Source organism: Orycteropus afer, unplaced genomic scaffold (assembly GCF_000298275.1).
Source record: "Orycteropus afer afer isolate SDZICR_OR568_19922 unplaced genomic scaffold, OryAfe1.0 scaffold00042, whole genome shotgun sequence".
NCBI lineage: Eukaryota > Metazoa > Chordata > Mammalia > Tubulidentata > Orycteropodidae > Orycteropus > Orycteropus afer.
In genome coordinates, this window is record NW_006921629.1 from 8,346,925 (window position 1) to 8,362,727 (window position 15,803).

General features: G+C 45.7%; 1 protein-coding gene across 1 annotated transcript in view; it reads right to left on the bottom strand.

The window, feature by feature from the left end:
- SLC6A4 (solute carrier family 6 member 4) overlaps positions 1-15,346 on the bottom strand; it is a 33,191-nt gene extending 17,845 nt beyond the window's left edge. The window contains exons 1-9 of the mRNA XM_007937414.2: positions 15,004-15,346; positions 10,454-10,588; positions 9,145-9,364; positions 8,265-8,403; positions 6,705-6,839; positions 6,268-6,371; positions 3,371-3,498; positions 1,174-1,286; positions 343-474 (exon numbers count right to left, since the gene is read on the bottom strand). Of these exons, the coding sequence (XP_007935605.1) occupies positions 343-474; positions 1,174-1,286; positions 3,371-3,498; positions 6,268-6,371; positions 6,705-6,839; positions 8,265-8,403; positions 9,145-9,364; positions 10,454-10,588; positions 15,004-15,346 (1,449 nt within the window). The remainder of the gene's footprint in view (positions 1-342; positions 475-1,173; positions 1,287-3,370; positions 3,499-6,267; positions 6,372-6,704; positions 6,840-8,264; positions 8,404-9,144; positions 9,365-10,453; positions 10,589-15,003) is intronic.
- Positions 15,347-15,803: the final 457 nt, after the last annotated feature.

Consider the following 15,803-nt stretch of genomic DNA (forward strand, 5'->3'; position numbering starts at 1 on the left):
CCTCCAGATGTTCTGCATTTCAGGGCAAAATTCCACGAAAGCAATCTTAAGCAATGAAAACAGATGGGAAAATAGATCCTAGGTGTTCTCTAGATTTTTTTGCCAAGCCTGAAATCTAGTTGCATCTAGTTGTAAAATGCTAAGAACCTCCAGAGCCCATGCATGGATCCTACAAACAGATATTGCCAGAAGCAACTTTTTTTCTTATCCTCGATGACAAATTTTCATGGCGTGACAACCCCCCTTCCTTTGGCTCCAAAGCCAGGGCACTGTGTGAGATGGATGGAAAGTAACCATTTGTAGAGGGGAGGATCTCTCAAGGGTGAAGGCCATGGTACTCACAAAAGTCAGGGTGACCAGGGATCCAAAGAAGCAAGTGGTGACCACCCCAAGCACGCACCACTCCCGGCGCTTGGCCCAGATGTGGGGGAATTCATCCAGCACAGCCGTGATCACCCCTTCCAAGCCTGCAAACTGAGAGGTAAACACAAAAGGTCACAGTGGAGGCTTTGGGCCATGTCTTTTACCTCCAAGGAAAGTGAGCAGGAGGAGGGAGGTAGGACATGATCCCAGGGTCTGAAAGATTGCTGAGTGACCAGCCAAGCCGATCGTGACAAGCTCCCCAGACTCACCAGCCCACAAAAGCCCTGCGAAGTTTATTTTCCTGTTTTACACACTTGGAGCCCATCACCAAGAAAAGCCAGGAAAGAAAATACAGCACATGGACAGAACTTCTGTTTGGGAGGTGCTCTGAGGGTCTTGTGGAGACTTCAGTTGTCCTGGAAGGGCCTACTCAAGCTGAGACTCACTCCACCCTAACCAATGCAAGGCACCGGCCAAACACAGAGCAGAGCACTGAGACATAAACTGGCCTTGCCCTGGAGTTTAGGGGCCACCATCTGGTCAAGGGATAGTGCAGAAGAACAACAGTTCACATCCACTGTGTCCTTGGACTGTGATGGACACTTGGCCCATCTTATCCCATTAATGACTCGAATGCCCTCAAGGGCAGTGAGTTCTCTCACTGAGGAGTGAACAAGGGGCTAGGGGAGCTTCAGGATGAGCAGCCAGCACTGGCTGGGATGGGCAAGATGGGGAATAGATGTGGCTTCCTTTACCTCCTCCTCTTCCTTGGGTCTTCCCCTGAGCCATTTTCTCTCCCCATTGACTCACCGTGCTGTCCAAGCCTAGTGTGATTAACATTAGGAAGAAGATGATGGCAAAGAATGTGGATGCTGGCATGTTGGCGATGGCTTCTGCATACGTGATGAAGAGAAGGCTGGGGCCTGAGACAAAAGAGAGAGATGGGGAGTGATCACCAAGACCTGCCCCACATAGATGTCACAGAAGAAAATGCAGCCATACCAACAATTACGTTGCAGATGGAAACAAACCTGAGACCCTAAGACTGGCAAAGTTGCATGCAATGATAATTTCTGTTGTGTCATAATTCATGGCTTTGTTTTGGGACCAGGGTTGATATCTCTAAAGCCTCACAGCATTTAGCCACTTATGATGTCTTTAAACCAAAAAAAAAAAAATACTCACTGCCATTGAGTCGGATCTGATTCATAGCAACCCCTCCTTGGGTTTCTGAGGTGGTGTCACTTTAGCTCCAGAAAAGTTGTTGTTGTTGTTAGTTGCCATCAAATCATCTCTGACTCACACTGACCTTATGTACAACAGGAAGAAACACTGCCCGGTCCTGTGCCAGCCTCACAATCTTTGCTATACCTAATCCCATCATTGCAGCCACTGTGTCAATCCATTTTGTTGAGCCTTCCCCTTTTTCATTGACCTTCCACTTTACCAAGCATGATATCCTTCTCTAGGGAGTGGTTCCTTCTGATAACATGACCAAAGTAGTTGAGATGAAGTTTGGCCATTCTTGCTTCCAAGGAGCACCGGCTGCATTTCCTCCAGGATAGATTTATTAGTTGTTTGAGCAGTCCATGCTACTCTCAGCAATCTTTGCCAACACCACTGAAAAGCATCAGCTCTTCTTTGGTCTTCCTTATTCACTGTCCAGCTTTCACATGGATAAGAGGTGACTGTAAATACCACGGCTTGGGTTAGGTGCACCTTAGTCTTCAAGGAGACATCTTTGCTCTTCATCACTTGAAAGAGGTATTTTGCAGCAGATTTGCCCAATGCAGTATGTCTTTTGATGTCCTGACTGCTGCTTCCGTGGGTGTCGATTGTAGAACCAAGTAATATGAAGTCCTTGACAACTTCAATCTTTTCTCCTGTCATTGTGATGCTGTTTATTGGTCCAGTTGTGAGGATTTTTGTTTTCTTTATATTGAGGTGTAATCCATACTGCAGACTGTAGGCTTCAATCTTTATTAGTAAGTGCTTCAAGCCATACTGATTTTCAGCAAGCAAAGTGTCATCTGTGTATCACAGGTTGTTAATGAGTCTTAATCAGTCCAGAAATGTTGGAAATGTAAAATTGATTTTGGTAGAGTCACAAGTCCATTTTGGTTGTGTGAAGAATGTGCCCTCAATCCCTCATGGCCTAGTTAAGGGGTCCTACTTCCTGCTGAGGGGTCAGAGCACCCCATCAGGCCAAACACACAGTATGTTAGCAGGACAGCCCTGGGATCCCACTCATGAGACCCCATCATCTCTTTTTCAACATCTGTTGCTCTTTTCTTTTTCCATGAGACCCTCGTTGTGCACTAGACCAACAGTGGGTAGAACTGAGCTATGTTTTCTTTTTCTGTAGTGGGCAGTGCTAAGCATTATTAATCATTTGTTTCCTGGACTTGAACATCTAGACCCAGAACCCAAACCCACTGACCCAAACAATCACCCAAGTCATGCTTTCTAGCCCACAGTATATTTACAGCCACAGTACTGGGTGCCAGAGAGCTGCCCTGCGCCTGCCGTGGCCTGAATGCATAGGAAGGTTGAGATCTCCAGGACAGTAAGTTTCTCTAAAACCTTTGAAAAATGCAATAGGAACATTTAAAATTATTTCAATTCTGTAAAGCTAGAAACTGCTCTTTTGGTGGGAAAAAAAAGGTCTATTTGAAAAATACACATAAACCAAAAACCAAAATCACAGTGACCCCTCTTTGGGTTTCCAAGGCAGTATCACTACAGAAGTAGATTGCCCAACCTTTCTTCCGAGGAGTGGCTGGTGGGTTTGAACCACCAGCCTTCTGGTTAACAGTCAAATGCCTTAGGCACTACAGCACCAGAGCTTCTAAAAATACACATAGGGGGATCCATTTCCCTGTTTAGTGTTCATTAAAATAATAATAATAGTTCAAAGTTCCAAAGAGCAGCAAAGAGAAACCCAGGCCAGGACAGCTCAAAGCACTTCAGTAGGAGCAAGGGATCCAAATGGATCCTGGGGTCCCACCTGCGTCTCTGGCCACCTCGGACACGTCTTCGTTCCTCATCTCGGCCATATACCCAAGCACTGTGAAGATGACAAATCCTGAAACGAAGCTCGTCATGCAGTTCACCACACTGGTCACCAGGGCATCTCTAGGGTAGAAAACCAAGGTCAGGAGTGTAAGGAACATCTGATTGTGTGCCCGCCTTGCCCGACTGGCCCTGCCTTTGTAAGGATAAGTGGGCTGAGCTGGTGTCCCTCTCCCTTTCCCAGAGCCCCTCCCTCTCAGGGAGGTGGGATCAACCTTAAAGCACAAGCTGTTGTTACTACTGCACATGGCATGGGGGCAACAGCAGGTTAGGGGTTATTTTATTTTTTACTGTGATTTGGGTGAAAGTTTACAGAGCAAATTCATTTTCCATACAGCACTTCATAGACATTTTGTCTCATGACATTGACTGCAATTCCCCACAATGTAACAGCTCTCTTTCCACTTCCTCCCCGGAGTTACCCTTCCCTGTGTCCTTCCCTCCCATGCATTCCCACCCCCCGCAAGCTATCTCCCTGTGTAAACACTGCCCTTCAGTTCTCCCATGATTGATTGCTCTAAGGAGTGTATCTATCTGATGTAAATGTTCACCCTATATGCCTGTCTATTGTTTGGCTGGAAGCCACAGGAGTGAGTTCAATTTCAGACCTGAAGGGTAGCTAGGGGCCATAGTCTCAGGGGTCTCACCAAGCTCAATCAGACTAGAAAACCTGGTCTTTTTTTTTTTTTTTTTAATGGTTTTGAGTTTTGTTCCACATTGTTCTTCCACTCTATCCATGATCTCCTACACTGATCCCCCTCTGAGTGGTTGATAGTGGTAGCCAGGTACCATCTAGTTCTTCTGGTCTCATGGTCATATAGGCTGAGGCTCTCATGGTCTACCAGTTCCTTGCACTAATTGTTTCCATGAGTCTTTGGTTTTCTTCATTCTTCTTTGTTCTGGACGAGGAGAAACCCATCGATGCATCTAGATGTCTGCCTGCAAACTTTTAAGATCCCAGTCACTACTCACTAAAATAGGATGTAGAACAATGTTTTTGTGTAGTATGTTTTGTCAGTTGAATTTGATGTCCCCTGCAACCATGGTCCCGAGCCCACAGGTCCAACTACTCATTCTCTCTGGGTCATTGCCTGTGGCTAAGAAGTCACTACAACCTTGTCCCTCATCAGCTCTACTATACACCTGCACATTCTTACTGCACGTATGAATACTCTTGTAGAAACATCATCTGCCAACCCTATACATGGGCACAGGCACATTACCCCCTGCCTAGACATAACTTGATCGTTCAGTCTATCCACCCATCTAGCCACCCATAGATCAATGCTTGCCATCACTGACAATGCAGTACTGTATATGCAAAGGGTTCATCTTGGTTGTCCGTACCTCCCATGTAAGGTTAGGGGTTATTTTGAAAGATGACCTTGTTTTGAAACAGCACAACTTGTTGTTGTTGTCGTCATTGTCATTGTCATCGTTGTTGCTTTCGAATCAATGCAGACTCATGAAGACCCCATAAGTGCAGAGTAGAACTTCTCTCTAGGATTTTCCAGGCCTGTCTACCTAGGTGTCTCTGGGTGGGTTTGAACTTCCAACCTTTTGGTTAGTTGTCAAGTGTTTAACTGTATGTACCACCCCCAGCTCAGACCTTTCCATTTCCACAAGTCTTGCTTTAAAGCATAGGTTGGAGTAAGGACCAAGAAGGGGCCTTGGCCTCACAACTATGAAGTCTTCAGATCTAAACTTTTTTGTATCTGTGGCAAATATATATATATATCTCCCAACATTTACCAATTCAACATTTTTTTTTACATGTACAATTCACTGACATTGATTACCTGAATCATGATGTGCAATCATTACCTGTATCTGTTGCTAAATTTTCCATCACCATGAACAGGCACTCGACGCTTTCTCCTCCCTCCAGCCCCTGGTAACCACTAATAAACTTTGGTTTCTATGTATTTATATGTCTATTCAAACTTGACTTTTGACATCATCTGTCAATGAAGGCATAAGACTGCCATGGGGATACTCTGACACTTTCAAAAGAAGATGTCTCCATACAACTTCAGGATTAAAAGATGACCATATTGTCCATGGTGCATGCGAACTCTTTTTTTTTTTTTAAATAAATTCTGTAATTATCTAATGAACAGCACATTAGATTGCTGACCATTGTCAACTGTGATAGAATATTCATTAAAACAAAATTAAGTCTAAAGACAATGAATGATATTTAAATCATAATTGGTGCAAGACTTCCTGGTTTGTCAAAAATTTTGGAATGCAATTTTGCCACAAAAATGATGGCATTTTGTGTCATCAAAATCGTTCCAGCTCATAGCAACCCCCTTTGGGTTTCCAAGGCGGTAAATCTTTAAGGAAGTAGATCACCCAGTCTTCCTTCCATGGAGTGGCTGGTGGGTTTGCACCGCCAGCCTTCTGGTTAGCAGTCATATGCCTTAGGCACTATGCCTCCAGAGCTCCTTATACTTTTGTGTATGTGTACATAAATTATCACATTGTAATTTTTGGTGTTAAACACATTAAATTTAAAGTTTAATGCATGTTGCAGTTTTTGTAAACCTACTTTGGAACTTTTTAATTAACTTTTTTTTTTTAATGTACAGGGACTCACAAAACAAAGAGAAATCTAGGCCTCTCTCAATTTCTGCATGGCTTGGGTGAGTTTACTGTCTGGGTGGGTGGTTTGGCCAAGAGTGAACTGGTCAGGGACCTGCAGTCTCATCACAGCCTGAGCCCAGCCAGGTTTAAGGTTACCGATTCCATCTACAAGACTTTCTCCAAACTAGATACCTTCTACTCGCCCCACTTTGAAGCTTTGCTTGGGGGATCTCAGATACTCACTGATAACAGTTGTTGTTGAATTTGTTGTAGCTAGCAAAAGCCAGTAGGACCCCAAAGCCAGGACCCAGAGAGAAGAAGATCTGAGCTGCAGCATCCACCCACACCTGGAACACAGCAGAGGTAAGGGCATGGGGGCGAGGAGGGCCAAGACCTCTTATGACATCATAGGTGTGGAGGAACTGGTGAAAACCAGCTTTCAAGGCTCACACCAAGGGTAGCCACATATCAAGTGCAAACAAATGTGATTTCTATTCCTATCATTTAGGCATCAACCAACCCAATGGCCTCAACTGTGTTTTTCTGCTTGTATTTCTGGTTTAAGGCATCATTGCTTTTTGAAGCCAAATTTCAGTTGCCCTTAATGTCCTGGTTGGAGGAGGACTAGCTCAGTTAGTAAAATGACAGATAGGTCCATGCCTTTTCCCCTATTATCTTACCCCTGTCTCCAGGAGTTTCTGCCAGTTGGGTTTCAGGTAAAAGAGAACACCCCTCCAGGCTCCAGGGAGGGTGGCTCCCCTTACCAGAAGGATAGAGAGGATGATATAAGGGAATGTAGCTGTCACCCACACCACCTGCAAGGAAGGAGAGTGGAAATCAGGTTATCACTGTGCTACCAGGAAGAGGTTAGGAGGGCAGTGGGTGGATGTTGATGTCATATATTCTTGAAGGTCTCCGAGAAGGGAGACCCTTACATACACATTTTTTTTCCCTGTAATTATAAGAGGCAGGGTGGTGTAGTGGAAAGACCACAAGCTTTAGAATCAGATGGACGGGGACTTGATTCATAACGTGGCCAGTACAGCTGTTGTGTTGTTCGCTGCCTTCACATTGGCCCTGGATGCATGGCAATCCCATGCAAAACTGAATGAACCACAGCCCAGTCCCACGCCATCCCCACGATCAACTGCAGATCAGACTGTTGTGATCCACAGGGTTTTCTCTAGCTGAATTTTGGACGTAGATCATCAGTCCTTTATTTCTAGTCTGTCTTAGTCCAGAAGCTCCACTGAAACCTGTTCAGCATCACAGCAACCTGTGAGCCTCTACTGGTAGATGATTGGTTCCTCTGCATTGGCTGCAACTGAACTGGATCTCCCCCATGGGAGGCGGGAATTCTACCACTGAACCACCACTGCTCTCACTTGGCCAGTACTAGCTACCCCTATAAAATTCAGAAACTATCTAGCATGGGGCAGTATTGTTAGCCAGTATATAGAAAACACTGATATGGTCTATGATGGTTTTCAATAAATGATTGCCACTCTTCCAGCCAAACAATAGATAGGCACATGGGGTGAACATTTACATCAGGTAGATACACTCCTTGGTGGGAGAACAGAAGGACAGTGTTTGCACAGGGAGACAGCTGAGGGAGGTGGGAGTGTATGGGAGGGAAGGACACAGGGAAGAGGTAACTTCAGGGAGGAAATGGAAAGGGAGCTGTTACATTGTGGGGAACTGCAGTCAATGTCATGAAATAAAATGTGTGTGAGCTGCTGCATGGAAAATGAATTTGCTCTGTAAAATTTCACCCAAATCACAATAAAAATTTAAAATAAATAAATAAATAAATGATTGCCACTATGATTAATGATGGGAGCTCTGGTGGTGTAGTGCCTAAGGGACTTGACTGCTAACCAGAAGTCTGGCAGTTCAAACCCACCAGCCACTCCTCGGAAGGAAGGTTGGGCAATCTACTTCCGTAGTGATACCACCTCAGAAACCCAAGGAGGGGTCGTTAGGAGTTGGGGTTGACTTGATGGCACATAACAACAACAACATGATTAATTATACTACTGCCAGTGAGTTAAAAGAATTTGGAAATAAAATTATATAGTGGTTCTTGGGATTGGCCACTTCCATAATTTTCTAACAGATTTTGTGAAGAGACTGTGCATCATGGAGTGTGACTATACCCATGCTTACAGCTCACTGCTACTGGGTTCTGGGCTTGAGACACTCTGGGACCCTGGAGCATCAGCCAGCATCCCCCTCACCTTGCCAGATGTTTTGACACCTTTCCAGATGCTGAAGTAGATAACAGTGAAGATGAGCATGATGCAGAGGGCAAGCTGCCAGCTGATGCCTCCCAGGTCCTGGAGGCCCTTAGACCGGTGGATCTGCAAGACGTGGCGTCTGGGGTAAAAGAGAAGCCTCTGAGGAGCAGAGCAGTGAAGTAAACATACAATCTATGATGCCTTCAGGAGACCCTGCACTGCAGGACCCTCTGGTCCTTGAGCCTCAGAGGAGATGAGCCACACATTCAGCCCACAGACTCTGAGAAGAGCACTGAACCCAAACAGACTTCGAGTCACCTTTCCTGGCTGATACTTGTATCCTTTCCACTAACACAAATGGCAGAATGGCACATGAAGATTTGTATGCGTGGGTGCTGGGCCCCCTCTGCCACCCTAAGGAAGCTCTCTCTTTGGGCTGCCCTACTGCCTGAAATTCCAGCTTCAAAGTGTACGACCTTCTCCAATCACCTTCTTCCAAAAGGTAGATCCCATTTATGAAGTCAACAAATTAAACCATAAACCATCTGAAATAGTTTGTTAAATGCTTTGCTTCCATGGCTGAGAAGAGAGCCTGGGCAGAAGGTGGTTTGGAAGCAGGGGAATACTTTGGGAATGTGAAGGTGGGGACCAGCCTGGGTACACTGGGGCAGCCTGGCACAGGAGGGTCAGGTGACAGACAACTCAAGGCAGGGTCCCCCAACTCTAGATATCCTGCCTGGGGCCTGCTCTGTCACTTCCTCACTCATGTTCATTCACCAGCCCTAACAGCTTCATCTCTCAGAAGTTCCTCAAGAAGAAGCCAAAGCCCAGGGGCGTGGCCTGCCCCTGACAGGCCACTCCCTCACTTACATGCACTTACGTGTAAAACTCTTCAGCTGGGGACGTGGAGTGCACCGTCCAGGTGATGTTGTCCTCAGAGAAGTAGTTGGTGCAGTTGCCTGTGTTCCAGGAGTTCTTGCAGCTGGTCCAGGGCAGCTGGTCCGTGAAGGAGGAGATGAGGTAGTAGAGTGCCCAGGCCATGATAGTGTTGTAGTAGGAGGCAATGTAGAAGGCAATGATGCAGATGGCGTAACCGATTCCTGGGAAGCAGGAGAGAGAGGGTGAAAGAGGACAGACAGGTTTTAAGGGCAGCTCAATGTGAAGGATCAAAAGTGGGCCTTGGAGGGCACTGCGGCATGAAGGAGGGGTAGAGGTGGACTGTTGTTATTAATTGGCTCTGACTCATGGCGACCCCATGTACAATAGGACGAACCGATGCCCAGTCCTGTGCCACCTTCACAATCGCTGGTATTCTTGAATCCATTGTTGAGGCCACTATGATGTATTTTGAGTGTTTCCAACCTGGGGGGCTCATCTTCCAGCAAGCACTAGTTCAGGCAATTTCCTGTTGTACTTCATAGAGTTTTCATTGGTTAATCTTTGGAAAGAGGTTGCCAGGCCTGTCTTCCTGATCTCTTTCAGTGTGGAAGCACCATTGAAACCTGCCTATCATGGTGACCCTGCTAGTATTTGAAATACTGGTGGCATAGCTTCTAGCATCACAGCAACATGCAAGCCACCATGGTACAGTAAACTGACAGATGGGTGGCAGAGAGGTGGGTACTGCTACTCAACTCAGTCCCCAAGGAAGACAGCGGGAAAAGGGGCAATCCAGAACTTTATAAGTATTTGCAAAGTGACATGTTTTAGAAAAATGTGTGTGTACTACTAATGCTTTTAAAATTCAACTATTTATTTTACATTTGATTATACTCATTTTTTTCCCATTTAAATAATAGAACTTTATTTAGGATTTCTTACTTCGTTTCCTTTAAATGGTCATTGATGTTGTTCCTTTTTTAGTGTGATAAAAATCAGGGGCTCTGGTGGTGTAGTGCCTAAGGCATTTGACTGCTAGCCAGAAGGGTGGTAGTTCAAACCCACCAACCAATCCTTAGAAGGAAGATTGGGTAATCCACTTCCATAGTGATAAAATAGATATAACAAAACAGTTGCCAATTCAACAATTCCCTTTACCAATTTTACAGGCAAAAAAACTTATTACCCAAGTTCTTTCCCAGGGATACCCGAGGCCTAAGTGATTCCTAACTGATTCCAAAAGAAGCCCCCAAGTTCCTAACACTCCCTTGGGAGGCCCTACTCACTCACCACCCAAGCCCTTCGGTTACCTTTGAAAATCGGGCAGATTTTCCTCCATATTGAAATGCATCCATTTCTGTGGTACTGGCCCAATGCAAGCTCCATGTAGAAGAGTGGAATCCCTCCAAAAATGGCCATGATGGTGTAGGGGAGGAGGAATGCCCCTGAGAAAGGTGAAAGATAATTTCATTCCCTGCCCACATCCGTCCCAGGTAGCCCAACTGATTTGGACAAGGGGCCCCATAGTGCTTCATGAAGCCAACTGACAGGACGCATTCTGTGCTGAGTGACTTCCCACTGCGCTCCCTTTATCTTAGTGCTTCATCCAAAATAGTAGTGATTTGGCTACATGGCTGAAGACATGTTTTGGAGAAGGAAGATACTTTAAACGGACAGAAGCTGGGTTTGGGAGTCAAGAGAGCAGGTACCAGTACTCGCTCCACTTCAACCTACCTCTACGACCTGGGGCCACTTCCCCTCTCTAAGCCCCAATTTTTTCCCCTGTGGAAGGGCAGGGTTGAGGAGAGCTGGGTTCCCAAACTCAGCCATGCATCCTAATCCCTGGTGAGTTTAAAAACATACTCACATAGATTCCTGGATCCATCCCCCACATCCTGAAGCAGAATCTCTAGGTATAAGTATGAGGCACAAGTCTTTTTTCAAGCTCCCTAGGTGATTCTCATGCAACAGATACATAGACCAGTGTTAGGGACCCTTGGACCAGGTCACCTGTAAGGTAACAGCTGCAACCACCTACAGAGTCTCTGAACCAGTATCTTGGCACATCTGTATCATCCATGAGTCCAGACATGGGATTATTATTTTATTTTTATTTTTATTTTTATTGTATTTGGCTATCATCTCATAACTCCACTGGGCCAAAATTATCCCTCATGAGTCACCTGTGCAGGTATGTTTAAAAAAAAGGATTTAAGTTTTCACAAAATAAGAATGCTGTGTTACTGGATAGGCTAGCGTCTCCTGGGCCTTGTGGGACTGCATGGCTGAGGCTGAATTTATAAAATTTTAGCCCAACGGTGGACCAGTTGTGATTTTCCCAATAACTCTACCTCCTATGAAGTGCTTTGAACCTGGGAACCTGAAGCCAGTACAACTCAGAAAGTCCCCGCCTAACTTACAATCACACTGGGTGAATGTGGTTTGAGAAGAAGAACCATGTTGTGCTTTTGCCGTGGCCTTCATCCAGAGGGTTTGCTTGACTGGCTTTAGAGTAGGCAGAGCATGTAGGGGAAACATCACCACTGACCCAGCCCCTTATATAATGCTCAGGCTAAAGGTTAGTCCTCCTGGGCTGTAGATAAGGTGGTTATGACTTTCTCTTCTCCCAGCCAGGGAACTCTGGGTGTCAGAGGCCCATCTGCAATTGCCTTTGTAGCTGCATGGACTTCTTGTTGTTGTTATGTGCCGTTGAGTCAGACCTGACTCATAGCAACCCCTCCTTGGGTTTCCGAGGCAGTATCACTGTGGAAGTAAATTGTCCAACTTTCCTTCCGAGGAGTGGCTGGTGGGTTTGAACCACCAGCCTTCTGGTTAGCAGTCAAGTGCCTTAGGCACTATGCTACCAGAGCTGCATGGACAGAGGCTATTCTGTTGGGTCATGGAAGACATGAGGGTGACACAAATAAATGATCCCCCAAACCTCATTATTGCTGATAGAAAAGACATGGCTTATCCTCTCAAATCTATTGCCAGAGGGCCTGTCAAAATAAATACTGATTTGACTCTCATTTCTTGTCCTTATTGTAGTCTGGTAGCAAGTCCAGTTGTAATAGTATTTCTGGGAGATGAATGTGTTCTACCTTTATAACCTAAATCTCCATATAATCTTGTTCAGTTTAAACATTGCCTTATTCTACTACTTGTAGCCATAATCATATAAGAATCTTGCCCCTGCACATCAAGTTCAATTGGCATGACATAATACACAAAACACTGTTCCACCTCCTACTTTGGCAACTAGCAACTGGGATCTTAAAAGCTTGCAAGCAGCCATCTAGATGCAACGATGGGTCTCTCCTCATCCAGAGCAAAGAAGAATGAAGAAAACCAAAGATTCATGGAAACAATTAGTCCTAGAGACTGTTACACCATGCGACCTGCAGCCTATATGACTATGAGACCAGAAGAACTAGATGGTGCCTGGCTACCAATGTCAACCACTCGGAGGGGATCTATGTACGAGACCCTAGATAGAGAGGGAGAACAATGTGAAACAAAACTCAAAAGCATTTGGGAAAAAACAAGGGGGGGGGGGACCAAGTTTGTTGGTCTGATAGAGCCTGGTGGAACCACTGAGACTATGGCCCTTAGCTGCCCTTCAGGTCTGGAACTGAACCCACACCTGTGGCTTCCAGCCAAGCAAAAGACAGGCATAGGAGTTGAACATTTACCTGAGGTAAATACACTCCTTGGAGAGAACAATCACGGGAGAAAGAAGGGCTTTATCTGGTTTATGCACAGGGAGACAGCTCAGGGGGCAGGAGTGCATGGAGGGATGGACACAAGGAAGAGGTGATTGTTGGGAGGAAGTGGTAAGGGAGCCGCTGCATTGTGGTGAATTGTGGTCAATGTCATGAGACAAAGTATATGTGAACTGCTATATGGAAAGTGAATTTGCTCTATAAATTTTCACCCAAATCACAATTAAAAAAAAAAAAAAAGCGAGAGAGAGAGACAAAAAAAAAAAGAATCTTGCCCCTACAACCACATTCCTAAGATCATAAAACCAAGATAGGAGCAGCTCACAGGACAGGGCAACCACATTCCGCAGATCCTGAGACTAAGGAAGGGACCCTGCAAAAGAAATAATGCAACTGCAAGTCTGTAAATCTGCTGCTTAGATGGCACTTCCTGATAACAGGCCATTTGTGAGGTGTTTTCTAGCCCACTACCCATGGTCAGAGTTAACAAGTTTTGGAGTCTGTACATCCCTGCCTTCCTTTACCTCCCAGTGAACTAAGATGGCCGACCTAAGACGAGACCAAGACTTGAACCAAGAGCAAACAGCAGAATACACCTGCATGGAAGAAGTCATGGCATCCATGTTGAAAGACATAGGCTCCATCTTAGAAAGAGACTGAACATGCACCTAGCCTGAAGGAAGATGAGGTTTATCATTAGGAATTTATCACAGCCTTGTTCCGCTTCCTGACTTTTGTAAAAAGGTTAGAATTTTATGAGCAACTTGCCTACATAAGGGCTTTTGAAATCACATACCCCACAGCTTTAAAACTATTATAAAAACCCCGACCCTTACAGGCTAGGGGAGACACATGTGGCGTTGCCTCTGGCCCTGTGTGTCTCCATCTTGCAAAGTTACTATCCTCTCTGAGCTACAGCTGACTTTCTAGTCATTATTTTGGGACTTGGCCTACAACACGGTGTCCACACAGAGGTCCATTCTACTCACTTCTCTCCTATGCTCTGCTCTCCCTGGGGTTCATACAGCCATGCCTACAGTCACTACTATATTTGATAACCTATAAGTTAACTGCTATAGACACTTTGAGGGTACCGGGAAGAACAAGATGTGGTCTCCAGCCTCAAAAATCAAATACTCTCTTAGGAGATATAAGGTATCTCCATGTGGTTTGTTATTGTTGTTGTCAGGTGCTGCCAAGTCAGCTCTGGCGCTAGCAACCCGATGTACAAAAGAGTAAAACACTTCCCGGTCCTGTGCCAGCCTCACAATCTTTGCTATACTTGAGCCCATCGTTAAAGCCACAGTGACAATCCATCTCATTGAGGGCCTTCTTTTTTTGCTGCCCCTCCACTTTACCAAGCATGATATCCTTCTCCAGGGACTGATTCTTTCTGACAACATGACCAAAGTAAGTGATACAAAGTCTGTGCTCCTCAGCACTTTAAGCAGGTCTTTTGCAGCAGATTTGCCCAATGCAATATGACATCTAATTTCTTGACTGCTGCTTCCATTGGTGCTGATTGTGGAACCAAATATTATGAAACATGTATGGTTTGGGGCTTACATTAATTTCATACTGTCACTAGGTCCAGCTTTAGATCATGCCCAGACTGGTAACTCTGGACCCAAGTTGAGGCCCTTCTCTGACCTCACACGTGCCCAGTAGGGTCTGGGACCCTGAAACCACCTTCCATTTTTTTCTTGTGCAGATCTAACCCTTCCAGATCCTTCTGAGTGGAACCTACCACCCAGAGTGGAGAAACTTAGCTCAGTGCAGACTACCCCCCAAGCCCGGCATGGTGAAGAGGAGAGCCTGGAGAGACGGGAAGAGAGACCCCTCCACACAGGAAGCACTGATGGAAGTCTGGTGAGGTCAAGTTTGCAGAACTTGAGTCCAACTGTACAACCCAAGAAGCCTCAGACATGCTAATGCAAGCTTTTGGCTGATTGAGGATTTGTCTTTTAGACTGGCTTGAAAGTCTAAGCTAGACTTATGTTTCCAGACTCATGTTCCCAGACTAATGTCAGTTAAATAAGACAGAAAAGACATGGCTTATCCTTTGGTTTCCCAAGAGGATCTGTAGCCCACCGCCCACCTCTCAGTTAGAGACCCCCTCCATGGCCCAGCATACCAACCTCCTCCATTCTGGTAACATATGTAGGGAAAGCGCCAGACGTTGCCCAAGTCCACAGCATAGCCAATGACTGACAGGAGGAAATCCACCTTCTTGCCCCAGGTCTCTCGTTCCTCCTGATGAACCTCAGCCACTAGGGTGGCGGTGGCTGCTGGGGTGCAGTGCTGGGTGTCATCTCCTGCACCCGGACTCGGAAGCCCCGAGTACCCATTGGAGATGTGGCTAGGCTCTGCTTTATTGCCTGGGGTGGGGACACCTTTCTGTAGAACTCCATTTTCATGGCAGTCTTCTCCATCCTTACACGCTGACAGGTCCCGCTGAGAATTTAAGGGTGTGGTCTCCATCCTGCTGGTTAGGAGAGGATACTGGTGTCCATCTGCCAAGGGTCTGAATTAGGTTCTTGGTCCTGGGCTTTCTGAGAGCTTTATAGAGATGAGATGGGGAGCTCTGATAGAAAGGCATGCAGAGAAAGGAGAATAAAATTAGGCATTTTACTCGTCTCAGGTTTTAAGTCAGCAAACCTCTTAAACGACATCAGTGAATGGGCTCACAGACATGAAGACACCTTTATGGCATATAAGGGTCAATACAATCAAATAAGTCTTTCCACCTATACCCCAAACCCCCCAAACCTGTTGCCATCAAGTCGATTCCAACTCATGGTGACATAACGTGTTACAGAGCAGAGCTGCTCCGCAGGGCTTTCTTGGCTGTGATCTTTATGGAAGCAGACGGCCAGGCCTTTCTTCTGCAGTGCCACTGGATGGGTTTGAACTGCCAACCTTTAAGTTAGTCTAGGGC